We start from the raw sequence: 19,397 nt of genomic DNA on the forward strand, positions 1-19,397 counted from the left end.
ACATCGGGTGTTGTTGTGGGGGGGGGGGGGGGGGGAAGGGGGGGGGGGGGGGGGGGGGGGGGGGGGGGGGGGGGGGGGGGGGGGGTTGTTTCACAGGTTTTTTTTGTGTTGGGGTGTGCCGGAGGGGCTGTTGGTTTTTTTTTTTTTTATTTTTTTGTTTTTTTTTTTTTTTTTTTATTTTTTTAAAAAAAAAAAAAAAAAAAAAAAAAAAAAAAAAAAAAAAAAAAACAAGGCAAAGGAAAGCACGATTTTCTGGTAACGGCTGTCAAGCTGTGGTTGCGGCGGGAGGGATTGGCGGCGCTATACATTCATGATGAGGGCGAGATGGGCAGCGATCAGGGATCCCAGAGGCAGCATTGGCGATGAATATAGGTATTCCAGCGAAGGGAGAACCTGGCGATAATATTTCACGGGTACGAAGATCGGAAAGAATGGGAGAGGAATTTCACAGGAAGAGAGACATAAGATGGGGGGGAAAAACCAAAAAGGAGCAAAAGGGCAGGATAGCAAACGAAAGGACAGGGGCTCCAGGCCACCCAGGTTAAATCATAAATACTCGACTGCTGTTCCAGTACAGACGAGAGACGGGAGTCTTAATGACCGGTGTTCAGGATATTAAGGTAGAGATCAAGATGGATTGATGGATAGATTGATTGACAGGAAATGCGAAAGAGAAGGAGGGGGAGACAAGACGGAGGAGAGAGCTGTAGGCTGTAGGAGCATGCACTCTGTACTCCGTACAGTATGCATAAGTCATAGATACAGAACTAGCCTTAGCGTTACCCCTGGATGACCCACGTTGCTAAAATCCAGGTCCGGTCTATTTCCATTTTCCAGGGGGATTCTGCCCGATAAGCCAGTATTTACCCGGCCCCTACTTCATATTAGCAGGCATGTACTCCGTCACCCGTGTATGTAGGTACCTGCAACTCGAAGTATGCAGGCTCTCGACAGTCTCGGTCCTGCGTCGGTTTTTATCTTACTGGTTTCACTTGACTCCGGGGTATATTATGTAGTACATACCTGCATACACATACATCCGGGTACTTACTCCCTACTCCGTACTGCCTGCCAAGAAGCTGACGACAGACATGAAACTTTAGACTGTCATGGCGATTGTGAGATTCTAATTACAGACCCAACTAGTCCCGAACAAGGTAGCGTCTTTAAAGTAGTTCATTGTTCGCAATACTCCGGAGTAAGCACGGGTCCATCGCTATTCGCTTAGTTTTGGGATTTATATAGTATACAGTAACAATACCCGTGGAAGTTCGTCGGTCGCCGTTGCCCTAGGTACTAATCTTGTCCGATTAGTTGCATTTGAAGATACATGGCAAATACCAATGTAAAAATGCATGCCTCCACAAAGTACGAAGGACCAATTTTCAAAACTCGGTGGGCCTATACTACCTTATAAGCCATTGACTCTCCATGCTTGAAGAGCAATCGTATACAACGATTTGTTGGTATACATGTCGCCTTTTAGATAGCTTATCAAATAGTCGTCTCTGTCGTAAGAGTGTCCGTTCACCCGCGAGCTCATGGAAAATTGAATTTCGGTCATGCATTGGGTGGTATCAAAACAAACGCCGCGGTGTTAAAATGGGTACCCGGTCCGCTATTAAGTTGTAAGATCTGAAGTCGCATCACTTGCCTAGTTCACCCAGCATAAGACCCCGATCAGACGATGCGGAAACAACTACAACCGGGTTTAGTAAGATAAGAGAAATAAGACAGTGCGGGCTCATTGAAGACTTACTGATAGGTTCCATGTTCGGCGAGAACCGTACGTCGTTGACAGTCCCCTTGTGACCGGGAAGCTTGTACAAAAGTTTACCAGTCTTAGTCTCCCACACAACCACGCTCCGATCACCGCTTCCTGCGGCGATTTTCTCGCCACTCGGATCCCAGCTTGCACGGATGAGGTTCTTCTCCAGGCCAACGGGGGCGCCGTCATAGGTCTTGATGTGCCGATTCGTCGGCGCGAAGGGTCGGATATCCCAGGTGCAGACAGTCGAGTCGTGGGAGTTGGATAGAAGAGTTTGCGAGTCGGGCGAAATTTCAAGAGAGGTAATGGTGTCCATGTGCCCCGCCATCGAGTAAGCCACGGCCTTCTTGCGCAGGTCCCAGACGTGGATGGTATTGTCGATGCCACCGCTGTAGATTTCATTTCCCGTCTCCGACAGGGACACCGCAGTAATAGGCAATTCAGACTCCAGGTATTCAACCGCATCCTTTTGCCGAGGATCCCATATTCCTACACAACCGTCGTCGCTTGCGCTCACTAAGAGCTCCTGTCCTCTTTTGCTAATATCGAGGCAATTGATGATTTCTTCGTGACCGACGTGGCGCCGAATTCTCTGGCCCGTTTCCAAGTCCCAGCTTGCAAGTGTCATGTCGGCCGACGCGGAGAAAATCGTCTTGGAATCGCGAGACCATTGCAGGTCAAGGACGGCCCCTCGGTGGCCCGAAAGAACGCCGTAGTTTTCGCATTGTCCGTACGTATTCCAAAGCACTGTTGATGTTACATTTAGCGACGGTCGCAGTAATAGGGCCTTTGCAAAGACTTTCGACGGGGTAACGTACGGATGTTTCTATCCATTGAGCCGGAAGCTATGTGCTGCGCAGTGGGATCAAATCGAACGGAGAAGATTTCGCCGGAATGGCCTGCAATCTTGCATGTTAATATATAGTCCAGATATCATTAAGTTCAAGCGTAATGGCTCTCACCTGAAAGCTCCATAATTGGTGCATCCAGCCCACTGGTGCGGGGAACCTGGACTTCTGGTTAGCGATAATCTGGAGGCGAGATAGTTTGATTCCGCGGGAGCTCATGGCATAACATACTGATTGAACCAGAGCTCCATTTTGCGATGAGCTTTTGACAACAGCTGTGCCATCATTGAGATCGGCGTCCGACTTCTTTCGTTTCACGACGACCTGGTTAGACGAGCCAAAGGCCGTTTGAGCGGGTCGCTTTTCTCCAGACATCATCCCAGTCAGGTTCCGTAGCCCACAAGGTAGAAATTAAAGGTTGGGTCGAGGGGTGGGGGTTGAGGTTCAAGGGACGAAGGGGAGAGCTATTAATGTTTCTGACGACCGCCGATGCGGACTTCTTCACAGACGCGGAATGGCCGAATAATTAGCCGCGGTAAACGCGACATCTGGCCCACCAGGCGCGCGAAGCTCCGCCCTCCGTGCCTCCCCCCATCGCTCCACTGACTGCGCGGGGAGGAATGTACTCTCTGAACGTCGTTTCAAGGATATAACCAAGTGCGCCTGCTATCAGATACCTGGCTCTTATTACTGGACGAGACTCGACCTTCCAAAATCACATCTGCCACCTGCGACCCGCCAAGGCTTACCATCGGAAACATGTCTACTACCAAGGCCTCGAGAATCGGAGAAGAGTACGTCGCATCTTTCTAAACCCAATCTGTGGTGTTATCATTTGCTACAGTACTAAACGTCAATCTCTCACATAGGCTATGGAAGTCAGTAAGCTGAATGCCGTTGTTTCTTTCCCCATCCACTCAACCACCACAACCGGGGAACCCAACACTCTGTCCTTCGAAACTAACATCTACGATGATACGTTTTAGAACAAGGGTTGACAAAGTGAATGCGGAGCTGGTGACATTGACTTACGGGACAATTGTTGCGCAGCTGTGTCAAGACTACGATAGTAATTACCAGGAAGTGAACAAACAACTGGATAAGATGGGGTACAATATTGGGATGCGACTTATTGAAGATTTCCTTGCCAAGTCCGGTGTTGGCCGATGTGCGAATTTCCGAGAGACGGCCGATATGATCGCCAAGGTACGACTCCCGCGTCTACACGAGCTTCTCCCCGTTTGGGTTTCGATTTCGCTGGGGAACTAACCAGCGTCGCAATTGGACAGGTCGGATTCAAAATATTTCTTAACGTCACACCTACCGTGACCAACTGGACCAGTGATAACAACCAATTCTCACTTGTCTTCGACGAGAACCCTTTGGCCGACTTTGTAGAGTTGCCGGACGATGGCAGAGCACAGGACGAACTATGGTTCTCTAATATCTTGTGTGGAGTCCTCAGAGGGGCATTGGAAATGGTATGTAGACCGTCGTGAGGATTTCGGTCTCATCTACGCCTTGGTATCACTTCCCTGTGGGACTGTGGCTAAATTTTCTCTCTAGGTGCAAATGCAGGTCGAGGCACACTTTGTCAGTGATGTGTTGCGGGGCGACGATACAACGGAAATGCGGGTATCTCTGGTGAGGTACATCGAGGATGAAATGCCCCCGGAGGAAGAGTAATCGGGCCTTTTTTCTTCAAGGAGAGCAATAGTGTAAACATCATGTGGCGTATGGTGTCCTCGAGCTTTGGGTCTTTTTTTTGTTCTTTCAAACGCACATCTTTCTATGTGAAGCTGGTACATAGCAATACATATCAGAATTTCTTCTATTTAGGTGGACAATGATTTTGTGGTCTATGTGTCTGTGCTGTTACTCTTCATGTGAAAGAAGGGAAGAATGTATCACAGGTATTCATCTATTTATGATTGTTTCTTGGATTGCGGGTCGCGAATATTGTCCGCATGTTTGACTATACCAAGCGTCCAAGCCTACCTAAATAAACATAAGAAAGTTGATACATAGCCGGTGAATAGAATGAGACATGTTTGTTGAGTGGAAATTGAACAAATTCAATCCCTGTATTCTGAATTCAGTGAAGAGATGCTGATAAGGTGCAGAAGGATTAAGATCTACTTCATATAGCCTAGACTAGAGCAATGATCGCCCAGGAATTTTTATGCTAACTTAGTCATCTAGCCGTGACAAGCTGCGCACGGCGTACATTAGACACTATGTTCGGTATAATTCCCACATAAAAATTGAGATAGCGACAACTCGACATGACTTGTAGTCACTCCTGACTAAGTAGTTAATGAGATGATTGCCCGATGGTGGCGCGTGGTGGGATAAATAGGAGAAACCGCAGGATCTCCTTCACAAAGGATATAGAGCATAGAAAGTAGACACTCTAATTGCATTCCACTTTCCGATCCACAATCTGGGGAATATTACTCCGTACTCCGTAATGAGCAGAAGGAGCAGCAGAGCAATCGGTAGCGATGACAATGATCTACAGAGCAAATTCTAATCCGCCGGAGGGGCACCACGTGATGCGCCATACCCGTCGAGGTCGCTGCCGTTCTGGGAAGTACGCGTTGGATTCCAAATGGATTCATCCGTTCTTCTGCAACGTCTTGTTCGATGCCTCGCTCCTTTGCCTGATCATTATTCATTTCACTCTAGATGCCATCAGCGCCTGATTCATACTTGTCATTGAATTGTGATACTCCTGATCACACCATTGGGCTCTGTTGGGGAATTGAACCTCATCCCACTCTGTCCACTCGGGAGAACATTTCTACGCTATCCTTACCTACTATGGGCGGTTACTACTACTAAGTATAACTTCTCAACTTCCACCTACTTCTAGATATTCTACCCTGCCTCTTTTTTTTTTTTAGTCGGTCTTTTGTACGGTCACAATTCCCTTGCCTTTCCTTTTTTTCTGATTCACTCACGGTGATTCTTTTCCACCAGCGACTTAACTGGACATCTTGATTACAACTTCAATTCTCTTTTTTCACTCACACACACACACACTCTCTCTCTCTCTCTCTCTCTCTCTATTACTATCGGATTCTCCATCTTCTGCCTCAGTCACATCACGTCACCAACGAACCTGGAGGTAAGTACAGTACTATCTCCCGGACTTTCGGAGTGCATGCTCAGAAATACGCGAGCCAGCAGCATCTCCCAGCCCTCCCGCCGACCTCCGAGCGAGATAATCCGCGCCGAACAAGCGATTCACGCCCAGCCGGCAGTGATTGAACAGCCCAGCACTCCAGGCACCGCGCCTGATATCCACGTCCTCCCACCCACCAGAACACCTCAGATCCACCGCAACACCTTGTCCTAACCTTCGCCTCCCACCCCCCCTCCACCACCTTAACTTATTCTGACCGGGCCTCGCCGTGTCTCCTCTTTCCCTTTTCTGCAGGGACCTGACAGACATTCTTGTCTCTTAGGATCTTTCGGGCTCTTCAATTTTCCAGTGGGTTTCTCGTCGGATTTTCTCTGACTTTCCTTCCCTCTCCTAAACGCCGTTCCCGTCTGCTCTGGTGTCGCTTGTTCGCCGCCCACCCCCCGGTTGATCCTACCGCGCATTTTTTTCGGCTGGATTGTTTGCACCGATACCTCTGTATCCTCTCCTTCTAGACTTTTTCTTCTTCTTTATCTCTTCTCTTCCTTAAATTTGTTCCCCTCTTTTTTTTAATCCTTTCCGGTGGCTTGCTCCTTACCGCGCCGTGAAAGCAACGTCAGATTCTTTCGTTTTCCCTATCTCGCATTCTGCTCCTGAGCGGATCACACTTGTCTCCCTGTAGGTGATCATCGCAACACCTTGCCTCTGCGTTGTCATCGATCTAGTGGATCCTTCCCTGATATCAGACGATCTGTTTCGAGCCCCCATTTGGGCGTCACAATTGCCTGGTCTCTCAGCACCGCGTCTTTTCACCCAGTCGCCCGCGCATACTTGTCTAACTGTTCTTCTCTCTCTAGGGTTGGAAGCATCGGTGACTCCGCTTCTCTGTTGAATTCTCCCCCCCGTATTACGATTGCCACGCGCTCCACGTCTTACCTTGTGGTGAGCTCCCTCGCCTCGAGACGGTGGATGCGCGTTGAAGAAAAATCTAGTTCCAACGCTCTTCATCGAGGACAAGCATAAGGTGAGGGTGGCTGAGCCACGTGAGTGCCACCATGAACCAAATGAATGTCGCTGGGATGAACCCTGGAGCCGGGGGCCCTGTCGGGGGTGTCCCAATGGTCAACAACGGCTCTGCAGCTCCTCGTAACGATGGAACCATGAACAACATCTCCGAACAAATGATCAACAATCTCAACACATATATCTATGACTATTTCCTCAAGCGCGGCTACCACGATTGTGCCAGGGCCCTCCTGAAGGACGACGCGATGAAACTCAGCACGGACCCGCCAATTAAATCGAGTCCTAGCCATCGTCGCGATAATGAGGTGAACGGTGTTGATGGCGATGCCATGATGACGGACGGAAAAGATGGCGAGAAAATGAAAATCCCCGATGACTTGCCGCGACCCAATCTTCCCGGCGAGGGTCCACAGTCCCCTTTCCTCTTAGATTGGTTTAGTCTTTTCTGGGATTTCTTCTGGGCTCAGCGCAGGAAGGGCAACAACAATGATGTCAGGCAATATCTTCAGCATAACCAGGTACGCACCATTGTTTTGCGCAATTTAACCGACTGCTTCAAAGTCATAGGAAGCAGAACCAGGAGTCAAAAAAAAAAAAAAAAAAAAAAAAAAAGACGGAAGAGAAAGCATGAGGAATAGCTGACCATAAACCAGAACGTGATGCGCATCAGAGAACAGCAGCATAACCAGCTCTTGCGACAGCAGCCGATGATGCCCGGACAGCTTAACATCCGTCGGAATGGGGTTCCTCCCAATCTTCAGAAGACAGTACTGCAGAACAACACGCCTGGCCTGTACGCTTATCCTTGCACCCCTTTGCAAAGCAAAATGTGAAATCGAGGGGCTAACTAGATGTTCTTATATAGCTCTCAGCAGCAGATCGCTCAGCTCCACAAGAACCAGCAGGTGCAACTGATGCAGCAAATGCAGCGAGAACACTCAGATATCGACATGAACGGCCACCGTCCGCAGTCCCCGTCCTCGGCAGACAATGCTCCCTCCCCATCGAAGCGACCCCGGCTTGAAGGCGCACACATGAATGGTCAGCAATTGGCACCCAATGGACGGGGTCAAGGCCAGGGCATGCCTGCCCAACCGAACCCCCAAGCGATCTTGATGCAGAACGGTCTCAACCCGCGGACGATGAATCCAGCCCAGTTCCAGACTTCATTCCCCCAGTCGGGCCCTGCTGGTCAGCAGAAATCTATCCAGGTATATGCTCAGAATTTAGCCCTTCACCACTCACGCTCAGCATTGAATAACCAGGGCATGCCGAATGGTTTGATGAATCCCGGTGTCATGCCACCCCAGACGGATCTGGTACCCATGCCAGATGGCCAGGGTATGTACCCGATGAACGGCGATTACTATGGCGCAAATGGTCAAATGGCCCAGGTTCGGGCTGGAATGCAGACACCTGGCGGTCAGCACGGGAACCATGCACTCCAGGATTATCAAATGCAGCTTATGCTGCTTGAACAGCAGAATAAGCGGCGTTTGATGATGGCTCGTCAAGAGCAGGATAGCATGGCCCGTCCTGACGGCCAGCCCCCAATGCCTGGGCAGCAGCAGGCTTTGCCACCAGGCACCTCTCCCCAGGGCAGCAGGGCGGGCACGTCACCGAATCCCAACGATCAAATGAAGAGGGGTACGCCAAAGATGCCCCAGACCGGCCTTCCCGGATCCCCGAGTGCCGGCGAGGTGATGGCTCAGGGTCGCGCCTCCCCAGCGTCTATGAGTTTCAACGGCGGTCAGATGCCTCCTGATATGGCCAACCAATTCTTCGTGAAGGGCATGCCCGAGGGTATGCCAGGCCCCAACGGCATGCGCCCCCCGAGCTCCAACCCGGCCTTCACCGGTCCTCAGATGGGCCAGCCCATCCCCGCCGGTGCGAACAACCGGGTGCCGAGTGGCAGCTGGCAGCCGCAGCAAGGCCCTCCGGGTCAGCCTATGGCGCCGCAGCCGTCTCCGGCGAGTCAACCTCAAGCTACCGGAACTCCGCAGAACAACCCGATGCCTCCCCCTCAAGCGCCGCCAGCAGCTGGTGGCAACGCCGGTCGAGCTTCACCTCAAACAGGCGCCGCTCCGCCAACGCCGCAGCAAGCCAACAAGCCCGCACCCAAGGGCAAGAAAGATACCAAGGACAGTCGCAAGGTACGTGACCTTCTTTATCGACTGTCTTATTTTAATCCTGTCCTTGTTTTTTATTTCCTTTGTCCCCTCTCCCTTGAAAATAAAAAATGCTGAACGCAATTTAGCGACCCTCGAAGAAGGCTACGACCGCGGCCGCAAACGCGAACACGGCGGCTACTCCGTCTTCCGAAGCGGAGCATCCACCAACTCCTACCCCATCTACCCCTATCACGCCTCAGCACCCCAACTCATTTAACAAGGCCGGTGCCAACGCCACGACGACCGCTCCTCAGCCGCCGACTTCTGCCCCTGCGCCGCAGCCGCTTGTGCAGCAGCCCCCTGATCAGAGTCAACAGTCTTTCAACGACCTCAGCATCCCAGATGTAAGCTACTTTCCTATGTTCTGTGCGGACCTTGTGCTGACCACTATGATAAGGCGTCTGCTTTCAACCTTGACTTCAGCGCTCTGGAGAATCCTGATATTCTGGAGAATTTCGACTTTGACACATTCCTCAACACCGACGCGGACACCGCAAGCTTTGGGTTTGACCCCAACATGCCCTACACAACCGATGGTGTTGAAACCGGTGCCGGCGATAGCTTGTAAACGAGCCCAACGGATATTCAATTCATCCTCATATACCCTTCCTTGTTTTGTACATTTCTAAATCCTCCTCCATTGTGGTATTCGGCTTCTCTCTTGCTTTCGAAATTCCCCTCTTTTCCTAGTCTCTTCCTTTCTTTTATTTTCTCTCTTATACTTTTATTTCCTTTTCATTTTTCATGTGCTTTGCTGTTGTCGCCATGATATTGGATATGTTTCCGTGAGACTGGCGTTGGTGTACCCGTTTCTTGCATATCCTTTCATTTATTGAACCAACGAGACGTTCTGAATCCCCCTGAAATGGATTTGTTTGTGGCCAGGCTGATTTGCTGTGACTTTTTATGTCTTTTTCGACTCGATTCTTCCTTCTATTCTTATTATTACTACTACTACCACTACTTCTTACTATTATCTGGCTAATTCTTGTCTCTATCGCTCCCCTATGGGCCACAAACACACTGCGTGATATTCGTCTAGCGTTAGTTCATTCGTCCGTCATCTTAATACTTGAGATTATCACCGAAGACGTTCTTCCTGATTGGCCTTCCTTCCTCTCATTTGAAGCCTTTCTCCATCTCCACCCATTTTACCTTTTTTTTTCCTTTGTCTATCTATCTCTATGTATGTTGCTTTATTCTTTATGGCGTTAACCTACGAGGAACTCAATTTTGACGACTCCTCTGGAAATGAATGGTTTTATGAATTGAGAAGCTTCTTCGTTTTCCATATTTCATCTCATGTCCTGATCCCTTCCTCCCCCTTCCCTTTTTTCTTATATTTTGCTTTTTTCTTTTTGTAACTTGCTTTTATCCTATCTTCTTTCCATATCTTCCAATTTAGTTTTTTCTAACTGCCCCTGGCTTCACTTGCTTGCTTGTTTGTTCGTTTGCTGGCTAGCGTGTTTGATGGCTAGCTAGCTGGCTAGCTGGAGACAGAAAAGAAGAACACGATGACCAAGACCGGAAAGAAAAAGCGAACAGATCTAGTTCAAATCCATTTACATTTTCTTCGTTGCTGCAACGCTTGTATCATTATTAAATGCATTCTTTCTTCTTTCCTTCTGTCTGTCTGCCTTCTTGCTCGTCTGCCCGCCTGGTACAAGTAAAGGGAAGTTGAGAAATAAGAAAAAGAAAACAGTATCTGTTAGCGGAATATGCTTAACCCAAGGGTCTGTGAAGAAATTTGTTTATCGTTCTTCCTGTCTCTGTCTTCGGTCTTCTCCTTCTCTCTACCCGCCACTGTTCTTCTCTATCACCTCCATGTCCTCCACTGTTCTGGATAGTCGCAACGTAGGTAAGATAGTATTCGTAATGTAATTGTTCTGTGCATACAGTATACCCCGTGCCTAGTCAATCTGCATCGAGTCAAGGTGTTCTTTAGGCATTGCCTTTTTCATAACTTTTGTCCCCCATAACTCTCGAACACTTTGGGCCTTCGCAGCCGCTTGTTCCATCAGCGTGTCCTTGACCATGTTGATCAAGTACTGACACACTCTCTGGGCACAAGTCTCTTGAACCTCGCTTACGGTGCAATTCCCTAAGGACACCTCCCCGATAGCTCTGGCACGAGCGAGGAACAAATCACTCTGGAAGAACGCAGCGGCATACCAGTGACCCATTGGGTTGGACCACATTTCCTCTAGTCGTGTGGCTTTGATCTGGGGGTGTTCCAGAGAAAGTAGATGACAAATCTCTGGATATACAAGAACTGGAACGATCCTCCTATCGAGGAAGGATGCGAAGGGAAGAAATTGTTAGCAACCTGATCAGCGCATGCTAAGAATAGGGAGACGTTACTTCGAAGCCTTTCACCATGAACTTGCATCCCCGCGAGCTCATGTGCGATTTGCTGTGGGTTTACCGGCCATCTACCCGTGTCTGTCTGAACAGGTACTTCGACTGGTGCAAGTCTGCACCTTGATACTTGTTGTATTTTGGAATCTTCCTCCCATTGACGATGCAGTACTCTGTGTATGACTTGTCAGAAAGGACAACTGAGCACACATAAAACACCTTACTGGGTAGAAGTTCACACCAGTCCCAACCAGGACCGGGAGGCGAGTCGCTGGGCTCATTTGGCACGATCCATCGGGGAAATTCAGGCCCGAGCCTGTCAAGAGCCTCGCGACAGACCTCCACCTTGGCCCGTTCGGGGGATTTGTCATCTCGCATCCTGGTAATTGTGTGACCATATACGGTGAGCGTGACACCCCAGGTAGAGCCCTATCCAGTATTGATAAATTGGAAGCGAGGCAATAGAAGCTCCTGTATTGCAAGGATCCCAAAGTAGAAAAAAACTTCACTTGCATTCAGAGCCACGGGGTTAACTGATTCTAAATACAGGAGACTCGTATGAGACTATGCAAACGATTTGGTTAGAAACGGAATCTCTAGCATAGTTTGAGACGGACCTTGACTTGAGGTATCGTCTTCACCTCAGGGGGGATGGAAAGCAGCTCCTGGATTTCCCCTTCCTCGACTTCATCCTTCAGATCAGCAGGGGATTTAGGAGTGTCGCTCGTAGAGAGAGGGCATCTTAAGGCGGAAGAAGCGAGAATCAGGCCCCAATAAGGGGAGGAGTTTTGGGCCCAACGTGAGAACCCCCAGGAAGTACTGAGTGCAGAGGGCAAAGGAAGATTCCCAGGAATTACACTTTGGGACGCCAATCCACGTGAAGGTGACTGGTCTGCCATCATATGTTCTAAAATATGAAATCTAGTCACTGACAGACAAGTGGGAGAAAGGTGGTAAAGAATAATTAAAAATCAGAAAGCGTAGAGAGACAGGGACCGAGACAAAGACACAGAGAAGCAGGGAAGCAGAGAAGCAGAGACACACACAGAAAGATGGAGAGGAGGAGGAAATGGAGAGAGAGGAGATGCAGTGAGAGGGATGGAGAGGGAATGAGATGGAGGAGAGAGAGAATGGGGAGGAGGGAAGAAAGGATGAAAGGGAAAAAGAGGGTTGTTGACAAGTGATCAGTCGGAGGGGGGGCTCCTACTCAAATGGGATTGCATAGCGGGGTTATGCGGGAGTCACTAGATGAAATGGCATTGAAGATGATAACAAACTTTTATTTTCTTTTGGTGGCTAAGAGAGAGAGAGAGAGAGAGAGAGAGAGAGAGAGAGATAATACATGCGTTGGATAAAGGTGATATGGGTTTCAGTGAATGGAACTCGCTTCAAGTGACAGCGTGGACTGCACTCACTCAGTAGAAGAAGGTGAGAAAAGGGGAGAAAGCAAGAGCAGAGTCGCAGATAAATAATACAGTCAATCAATTGAAGTAACTTCAGACGTGCTCCTCATCAGCTGAATGCTAGAATCGAGGAGTTCGTCCAGGCCGACTCGACGATCCTCTGAGACGGGCGACTCTTGCACAGGCGGGCATGAGATCGATTCCTCTTTAGAAGGCGTGATGCCCTCGCCACGCGCAGAACTGATAGACCGCTGCCTTCTTGCTTCAGTTGGAGAGTCAATGTTCCCGCTTAAACGCCTGACCGTCTTGGTCGGAGTGTTATTGATTTTTTCACTCTCCTTGCGTGGTGTTTCCCCAGCACTTTCGTTCTCCTTGTTGTCCTGAGACATTCCCTCTTTCCGACTCTTAACATTCACGTTTGGGCTGGCATGCAACTTGCTCGATGCCGCGGCCTCTGTCAAAGGATCGGGCAAGAGGCTAGACTTGACGCTCGATTCGGATGCATTTCTGGTTCCGGCCTGAGAGATCTCCCTGAGAACGCAGGATCGACTGCCATCCCTGTTGTAGGATGCCGAGCGTGCTTCGGCTGCAGCTGAGAGCTTGCCACCTACCGGGGCCACGCTAGACGGAGTGTTGGTCGGTGCATGGGTGCCGCAGGCGAGAGGTTTGGGTGGACTCAGCGCCTCAACCAATTGAGTATATGCCTCCTCGTCAATCGGCGCGATGATGCTGGGGTGCTTGCTGTGTTCGTAACTAGCGCCAGTCATGCTTGAGATGGCCCGGCTACCGGTCGTGCTAGAGACATAGTCTGGCATGGAAATGTCCTCCCAGGACGGTCTAGCACCGCGATGCCGGGCAGCTGGGTCGAGAACGTAAGGATCGATATAAGCATCCGGCATGAATGGCGGATCTTGGGGCGCCCACTTGGATTCTCCGAGTTTGCCTGGCCACTGAGGGATGAGTCCCTGGTAGGTTTTGTACTGCCAGGTACTTTGTATAGCTGGGTTGGCGACCTGAACGGTAGACGTGGCCTGCTGGGCGCTGTGTCTGGTTGGCGAGTGGGTGTGAGTGTCCTCTGGCTCCTTCAGTTCGCTGGCTCCACTTCCGGAGTTGTATTTAAAGAGACGAGGTTCACGAGTCCACATGGCAGCGTTTGGCCAGGCAATGCTAGAACATTCTAAGACATCTGTTTTCGGTGGAGAAAGGGAAACAACGTCAGAGTGAGCTCTCAAAAGGGCTTCGGCAAGACTTACGGAGAGGAGCATGCTGGAAAGAAAATGCCACAACCTCTTTGACTCGCTCAAACGGCGGGGTGCGATGTGGTCGCGCGAACCCTTCGGAGACTACCACGCGAATTCTTCCATAGAGCTCGCCAGCATCCCAGTATCGTTGCTCTAGGATCTCGTGATGGAAAGGAGGAAACCGAAGCGTGTCCTGATTGCCACTCTTGTCGACATCTAGAAGGGTAGTGTATTAGCAAGCGTGCATCACGGGAGCAAGGAAGCCATACAAGAGCTCAGGTCTATTCATCGAGTTCACATCGGTTAGTAGAAGAGCCATACATCGCAGGTGTTCGGAGATCTAGCAGCTTACCGATCACATGGGGCCAGCTAGTCCTCTGACTGAAAACACTTCCCCTGAGCAGTGACAAACAACCATTTGTTAGCTTAGCTTCTCCATAATGAGTGCTACGTTTTGGGACGCTCGAATACTTACGCGACACACAGACCGTCGATGAAAATTCGAATCTCAAAAAGCAGAGCATCTTCAGGCTGCAAGAGACTGTCCATCAGCCGGGTGGGACGAGGCTTTTCCCAGCTATGGATGGACACCCGGAAGGCGGTGTTCGGGGCGATGCTGGGGATGAAGGTGGTGAGAACCGGCAACAGTCCCTGGTTGCCTTGAGGCAAATAATACGAGGCCGGATTGACGAGCGCAGGACTGTGCAGGTACGGGGATTCTAAGCGTGAGGTCTGTCAGCGAATAGATCTCTGCAGTCAGACGAGGGATTCACTCAACCTGTATCCTTAACGACAAAACATTGGGTCTTGAACTCCTGCAGAGGCACCTTGGAGCTCTCTGGAAACAGAAGCACGTCCCAGTTCTCGTAGCGCATCCTGCCTGATCTGCTATGGGTTCTGCTACGGGATAAGATGCGAAGCGAAGTATCGTAGACTTAGAATACTGAGGAGATAACAGAAGTAATGTCAAGGAAAAAGAACAGACGGCACACCGACGAAGGCGGGTGGGGGAGAAAGAGAAGAAGAGAGGAAGGACTCTGTTGTTGTTATCAATTCACTACCTCGATCACGAGATGCTCCTTCCGCATCGAGGCGCAACGCAGAGAGGAGGCAGGCGTGGCCGAAACAGGCCCGGCACAATCCCGCGCCCTATGGCTCTATCGACATCAGTTATCTCATAAGAAGTGCACTGTGTTCGGATTCTCACTATCTCAAGGTATGGAAAACGCGATGGAAAACTCATGGCAGAAGGGGGAATCATCCAGGAACAAACGTAACTGTTTGAAGAGTGTCTGAGAGAAATGGAAACAACATTTACGGATGACAATGATACGAGAACGCCCATATAGGAATCGCAAATGTCGTAAAAAGAGACCGCCGCCGACCTAAGAATCGCATGCAGACAATAAGCGGGCTTCAACCGAGAACTCCGTAAAGGGTGCTAAAGGACCCAGCAGTCTTTCCAACCTCCCGAGTAACTACAAGAACGAATGCTCAATTGCAAGGAAGAGATGCCTATCCAGTCTCGGCGTCGTCACACAACACCAGTCACTTGAGAAGCAGCCGCAACAAGAGAAGGCAGAAGAACAGACCCGGGAAAAGACAGGCCACGCAATGACTGGCCAAACTCAAGATGCACAACCACAAAGGGAAACGGCGTCGAACGAGCAGAAGACTAAGACGAGCAGTGAGAAGACGAGAAAAGAAAAAGGCAATGTTGTACAGGCCGGTCTAGCAAAAAGGCATGACGTAACATCCTCGGTGTGGAACACAATTCAATTTGAACTTGAAGATGAACTTTTCGCAGAATGCTTGCCCAAGGATAGGAGGAAAAGAACAGAAATAAAATAAAAAAAAGCACGTCAACGATACGATTGGGTAAGTCATACGCGTAACAAGAACCTAAGAGAGAAATAATAGAGAAAAAGGGGGGAAGTAGAAGAGAAAAGATTGGGGAAGACATTGAGAGTGGTAAAATAGAAAAAGCATCAAGTATGAAAATGGGGATCAAATAAGGAAAACAGGATAAGATGAAACCATAAGCTCGGATCTTGCTAAAACGGAAGCGCTCACATATAATGAAGTACGTAGCACAGGAGAAAAAAACGCCCATCAGGAGCTATAGAGGGGAACTTTGGCGGAGAGAAATAGCAGACTTAGGACACAAAGGGCCCACCATAGGAAAATGACGCAAGAACTCCTGCTGTTGCTTTCAAAAAAAAAAAGGAACGCTTTTTTTTTTTACTAGAAAGGTTCGTTAACAAGACTGCATTGTTTTTTCTTCCCACTAGACGCGATAGCAAGGATTTAAGCAGTGTCTTCAGGGTGACCACCAACCTTCATAGGTGCAAAACCGCCGTACTGGTGGGCAGGGGGCATGCCCATAGAAGGGTACATCGGAGGCGGAGGGGGAGCAGGGCGGTAGGGGCTGCCGGCGGGACCGGAGTTGTTCTGAGAGCGGCCCCAGCTCAAGCGCACGCGAGAGTTACCGATGGGGTATCCCTGCATCTGGTTGATGGCCATCTCGGCAGCGTGGCGCTGAACGAACTGGACGAAACCGCAGCCCTTTCCAGGGGGAATCTTGACGTAGGTGATCTCGCCGAATCCCTGGAAGAAAGAGCGGAGCTCATCCTCGGTGACGTAGCCAGAGAGTCCGCCGACGAACACGGTGGTGTTGTTGGGGTCGGTGAACTGGTTCATGGGCTGAGGAGCGCCGTAGAAGCCCATGGGAGGAGCACCCATAGGGGGGTACATGCCCGCGGGACCGGGCATACCCATGGCACCGGGAACAACACCGGGACCCTTGTTCTTGGGGGTGGCAGTGGAGATGCGCATGGGACGGTTGCCGCAGTAGACACCCTGCATCTCGCTGAGAGCACGCTGCTGGTCGTTCTCGTCGGAGAAACGAACGAAGCCGTAGCCACGGGACATGCCGCTGATGGGGTCGGTCATGATCTTGGCGGACTTGCACGAGGGGAAACGGCTCTGGAAGAGAGAGACGAGGACGTATTCGTTGACCTCGGGGCCGAGGTCACCAACGAAGATGGAGTACTCGGGGCCACGGTCGTCACGGCTGTCGGACATACGTTAGTTCCATGTTGGTTTTGGCATCCCAGTCAAATCAATTCTTACCTGCGGTCGGCAAGACCTCCACCGGTAGCCCAGTTCAGCTTGAAGAGACGGTTGGTGTTGGGCATGGGGGTGCCGTTCAGGGACAGGGCCTTGGCAGCGGCGGCGGGAGAGGCAAAATCGACGAAGCAGTAGCCGGCGTTGCTCCTACTACCATCATTAGGATCGCAATCAAATCAGAGCCAAGAGATTCCTTGCTACTCACCCAGAGAACTTGTCGCGGATCATCTTGACATTGACCTGCTCGCCCATCTGGAACCAGAGGTTGCGAACGAAGTTCTCGTCAATCCAAGGCTCAAGCTCACCCATCCTGTAGAACAAAACATGGTCAGTTCAGGTCGCGGAAACATGGCGCGGAAACACGCATGCTAGGTCGTTCCGTACCAGAGCGTAGTCTTGCCATCGTTGCCCTGCTGGGGAACGGCAGCATTGGGTTCACCGGGAGCAGGACCCTGGAACGCGGCGGTCGTAGGGTCGGCCTGACCGGTCATGGCCGTGTCCGCGGGAGCAGGGGCGCCAGGGGCCGCACCGGCAGCGTCCGCAGCGGGGTGCTGGTTGGGGAAAGATTCAAAGTTCTGGAAAGACATGTTGACGTGAAAATCCGATGATCGTAAAAATAACTACGAGAGCGGTATCTGTCAAAAGTTCACTGTTAACTCAAAGCCCGTTGTCCATGGATGCGGATCATTTCATCATCGCCAACCAAGCGCCCGGTGACGAAGAGAGGACTGCGCATACCTCAAGAAATTGCAGGCAAATGAGCAGAAACCCAAACGAGAAAAACTTTTCTATTCCGAAAACGGCTCGTGCGACTGAAACTTCGTTGTAGTCGTCAAGGAGTGAACAGCGTATGATCGTTCAGTACTTGGAGAATGACTGAGAGGGTATTTTCAATTCCTAAAGAGGTTGACAAGATCAAAATTAGTTTTGCTGTCAAAAAGAAGGAAGTTGACGTGCAAGAGAGAAGATCGTGAGCGATCGACGAGATGCGAGAAGAGCAAAAGCGAGACAAAAGGACAAAAGTGAGATGAAAAGGTATCGAGTGATTTAAATCGCAAATGAAAACAAAGTCGAGCTTCAAGGAAGGGCGATATTCGTGAAGTGAATAATTTCCGACGATAAAGGATGGGATGAATTGGCGGAAGAAAAAAAAAAGGTTCGTAAAGGCGGATGCAGCGTATCAGCCTTGCTTGCTTGCGCGGTGCCGCACTCTCGTTGCCAAGACCAGGATTCAGCTAGCGACGCTTCAGGACATGAGGGCATAACCGAAGGGCTCGAATTTCGGGCGCAGTTCGATTATTCGGCAGTGCAATGTCCGAAAACGCGGCGCATGTCGACAGGATCCAGAGGCATTCATCAAGTCGCAACCGCTTTCGTCGATAAATCGTCCCCGGATCCATCCGTCCCGATCGCGACCGTTCTCGTCGGCATTGATCCGCTTTTTCCGTTGATACTGAACGACCCCCATTGCAGAGCCAACTTCGAGTGGCGAAATGCCATCAACTGAGCATTTCATAGAGACGACCAACAGGATGACCTCCATCGATAGTTGAGCCACTGCCTGTGACCACGGCACGATATCGATCGGCTGGCGCATCGAGTCCGCTGCTGAATCTGATCGGTCGGTTGGATGCGAGACGGCTCCAGAACGAATTTGCGACAAGATCCTCGACGGTAGGGAAGGCCACCCGCGCCATCGCAGCGACCCATGGCAGAGTATGCACCGTGGCAGCGAACCAGATAGGGGAGGGGAGGGTCAAGGGATAACGGTCCGGTAAAAGGTAGATATAACCATCACCACCCGGGAGAACAAAAGAGACAAGAGGCAACCAAACAAGACTGATTTACAAACAGAATAAAGAAATCAAAATCAAAATCAAAAAGACTTACCAAGCAACAGAAAAGAAAAAGCAAGCTCGTAGATAGGTTTGCACAAAAGATGCGTTGCTTTGACGTGGCGCAAAAGACAAGTAGTATGCGTTAAGACGTTATACTGGAGAAATCGAGAGAACTCCGGCCAGATGAGGCGAGAACTAGAAAATAGAAATAAAAAAGATAGAAAAGACACTGAAAGCGTTACTAAACTATCCGCAAAACCGACTCCGTCTTTTCCGACAAGAACAAGAAACGGGAGAAGAAAGGAGAGGGAAAGATGGGAGGAAAGGGAAAAGAGAAGAAAAAGGAAAAAGGCAAAAAAAGAAGAGGGGTAGAAGAACTAGCAGATAATATTCTTTAGGATGGAGGGGGGGGGGAAGGGAAAGGGAGAAGAGAAAAGAAAAAAGGGAAGACTCCGAGCAGAGAGAATAAT

General features: G+C 50.1%; 6 protein-coding genes across 6 annotated transcripts; 2 read left to right on the top strand and 4 right to left on the bottom strand.

Annotated features, from left to right (window-relative positions):
* Positions 1-1,646: 1,646 nt before the first annotated feature.
* On the bottom strand, positions 1,647-2,994 carry KD926_003285 (WD40 repeat domain-containing protein; the record flags this gene model as incomplete). Its single annotated transcript, XM_053097407.1, has 5 exons — positions 1,647-1,699; positions 1,760-2,515; positions 2,587-2,667; positions 2,731-2,776; positions 2,848-2,994. 5 exons carry the CDS (start codon positions 2,992-2,994, stop codon positions 1,647-1,649), a joined length of 1,083 nt encoding a protein of 360 aa, XP_052958496.1.
* A 381-nt stretch (positions 2,995-3,375) lies between these two features.
* Positions 3,376-4,302, top strand: KD926_003286 (TRAPP complex core subunit BET3; the record flags this gene model as incomplete). Its single annotated transcript, XM_053097409.1, has 4 exons — positions 3,376-3,410; positions 3,603-3,822; positions 3,906-4,097; positions 4,183-4,302. 4 exons carry the CDS (start codon positions 3,376-3,378, stop codon positions 4,300-4,302), a joined length of 567 nt encoding a protein of 188 aa, XP_052958497.1.
* Positions 4,303-6,825: 2,523 nt separating this feature from the next.
* Positions 6,826-9,526, top strand: somA (putative cAMP-dependent protein kinase pathway protein (Som1); the record flags this gene model as incomplete). The annotated part of the gene is made up of 5 exons (XM_053097410.1): positions 6,826-7,305; positions 7,441-7,580; positions 7,653-8,940; positions 9,045-9,302; positions 9,356-9,526. 5 exons carry the CDS (start codon positions 6,826-6,828, stop codon positions 9,524-9,526), a joined length of 2,337 nt encoding a protein of 778 aa, XP_052958498.1.
* Positions 9,527-10,868: 1,342 nt separating this feature from the next.
* Positions 10,869-12,218, bottom strand: KD926_003288 (uncharacterized protein; the record flags this gene model as incomplete). Its single annotated transcript, XM_053097411.1, has 3 exons — positions 10,869-11,215; positions 11,541-11,745; positions 11,934-12,218. 3 exons carry the CDS (start codon positions 12,216-12,218, stop codon positions 10,869-10,871), a joined length of 837 nt encoding a protein of 278 aa, XP_052958499.1.
* A 575-nt stretch (positions 12,219-12,793) lies between these two features.
* KD926_003289 (uncharacterized protein) lies at positions 12,794-14,835 on the bottom strand (the record flags this gene model as incomplete). The annotated part of the gene is made up of 5 exons (XM_053097412.1): positions 12,794-13,905; positions 13,973-14,176; positions 14,313-14,356; positions 14,436-14,679; positions 14,739-14,835. The coding sequence occupies 5 exons, from the start codon at positions 14,833-14,835 to the stop codon at positions 12,794-12,796; spliced, it is 1,701 nt and encodes a 566-aa protein (XP_052958500.1).
* Positions 14,836-16,267: 1,432 nt separating this feature from the next.
* On the bottom strand, positions 16,268-17,676 carry KD926_003290 (RNA-binding protein; the record flags this gene model as incomplete). The annotated part of the gene is made up of 4 exons (XM_053097413.1): positions 16,268-17,033; positions 17,093-17,236; positions 17,295-17,399; positions 17,474-17,676. The coding sequence occupies 4 exons, from the start codon at positions 17,674-17,676 to the stop codon at positions 16,268-16,270; spliced, it is 1,218 nt and encodes a 405-aa protein (XP_052958501.1).
* Positions 17,677-19,397: the final 1,721 nt, after the last annotated feature.

The sequence above is a fragment of the Aspergillus affinis genome (genome assembly GCF_023601865.1).
Source record: "Aspergillus affinis strain CMG 70 chromosome Unknown NODE_17_length_398122_cov_92_786867, whole genome shotgun sequence".
NCBI classification, from domain to species: domain Eukaryota; kingdom Fungi; phylum Ascomycota; class Eurotiomycetes; order Eurotiales; family Aspergillaceae; genus Aspergillus; species Aspergillus affinis.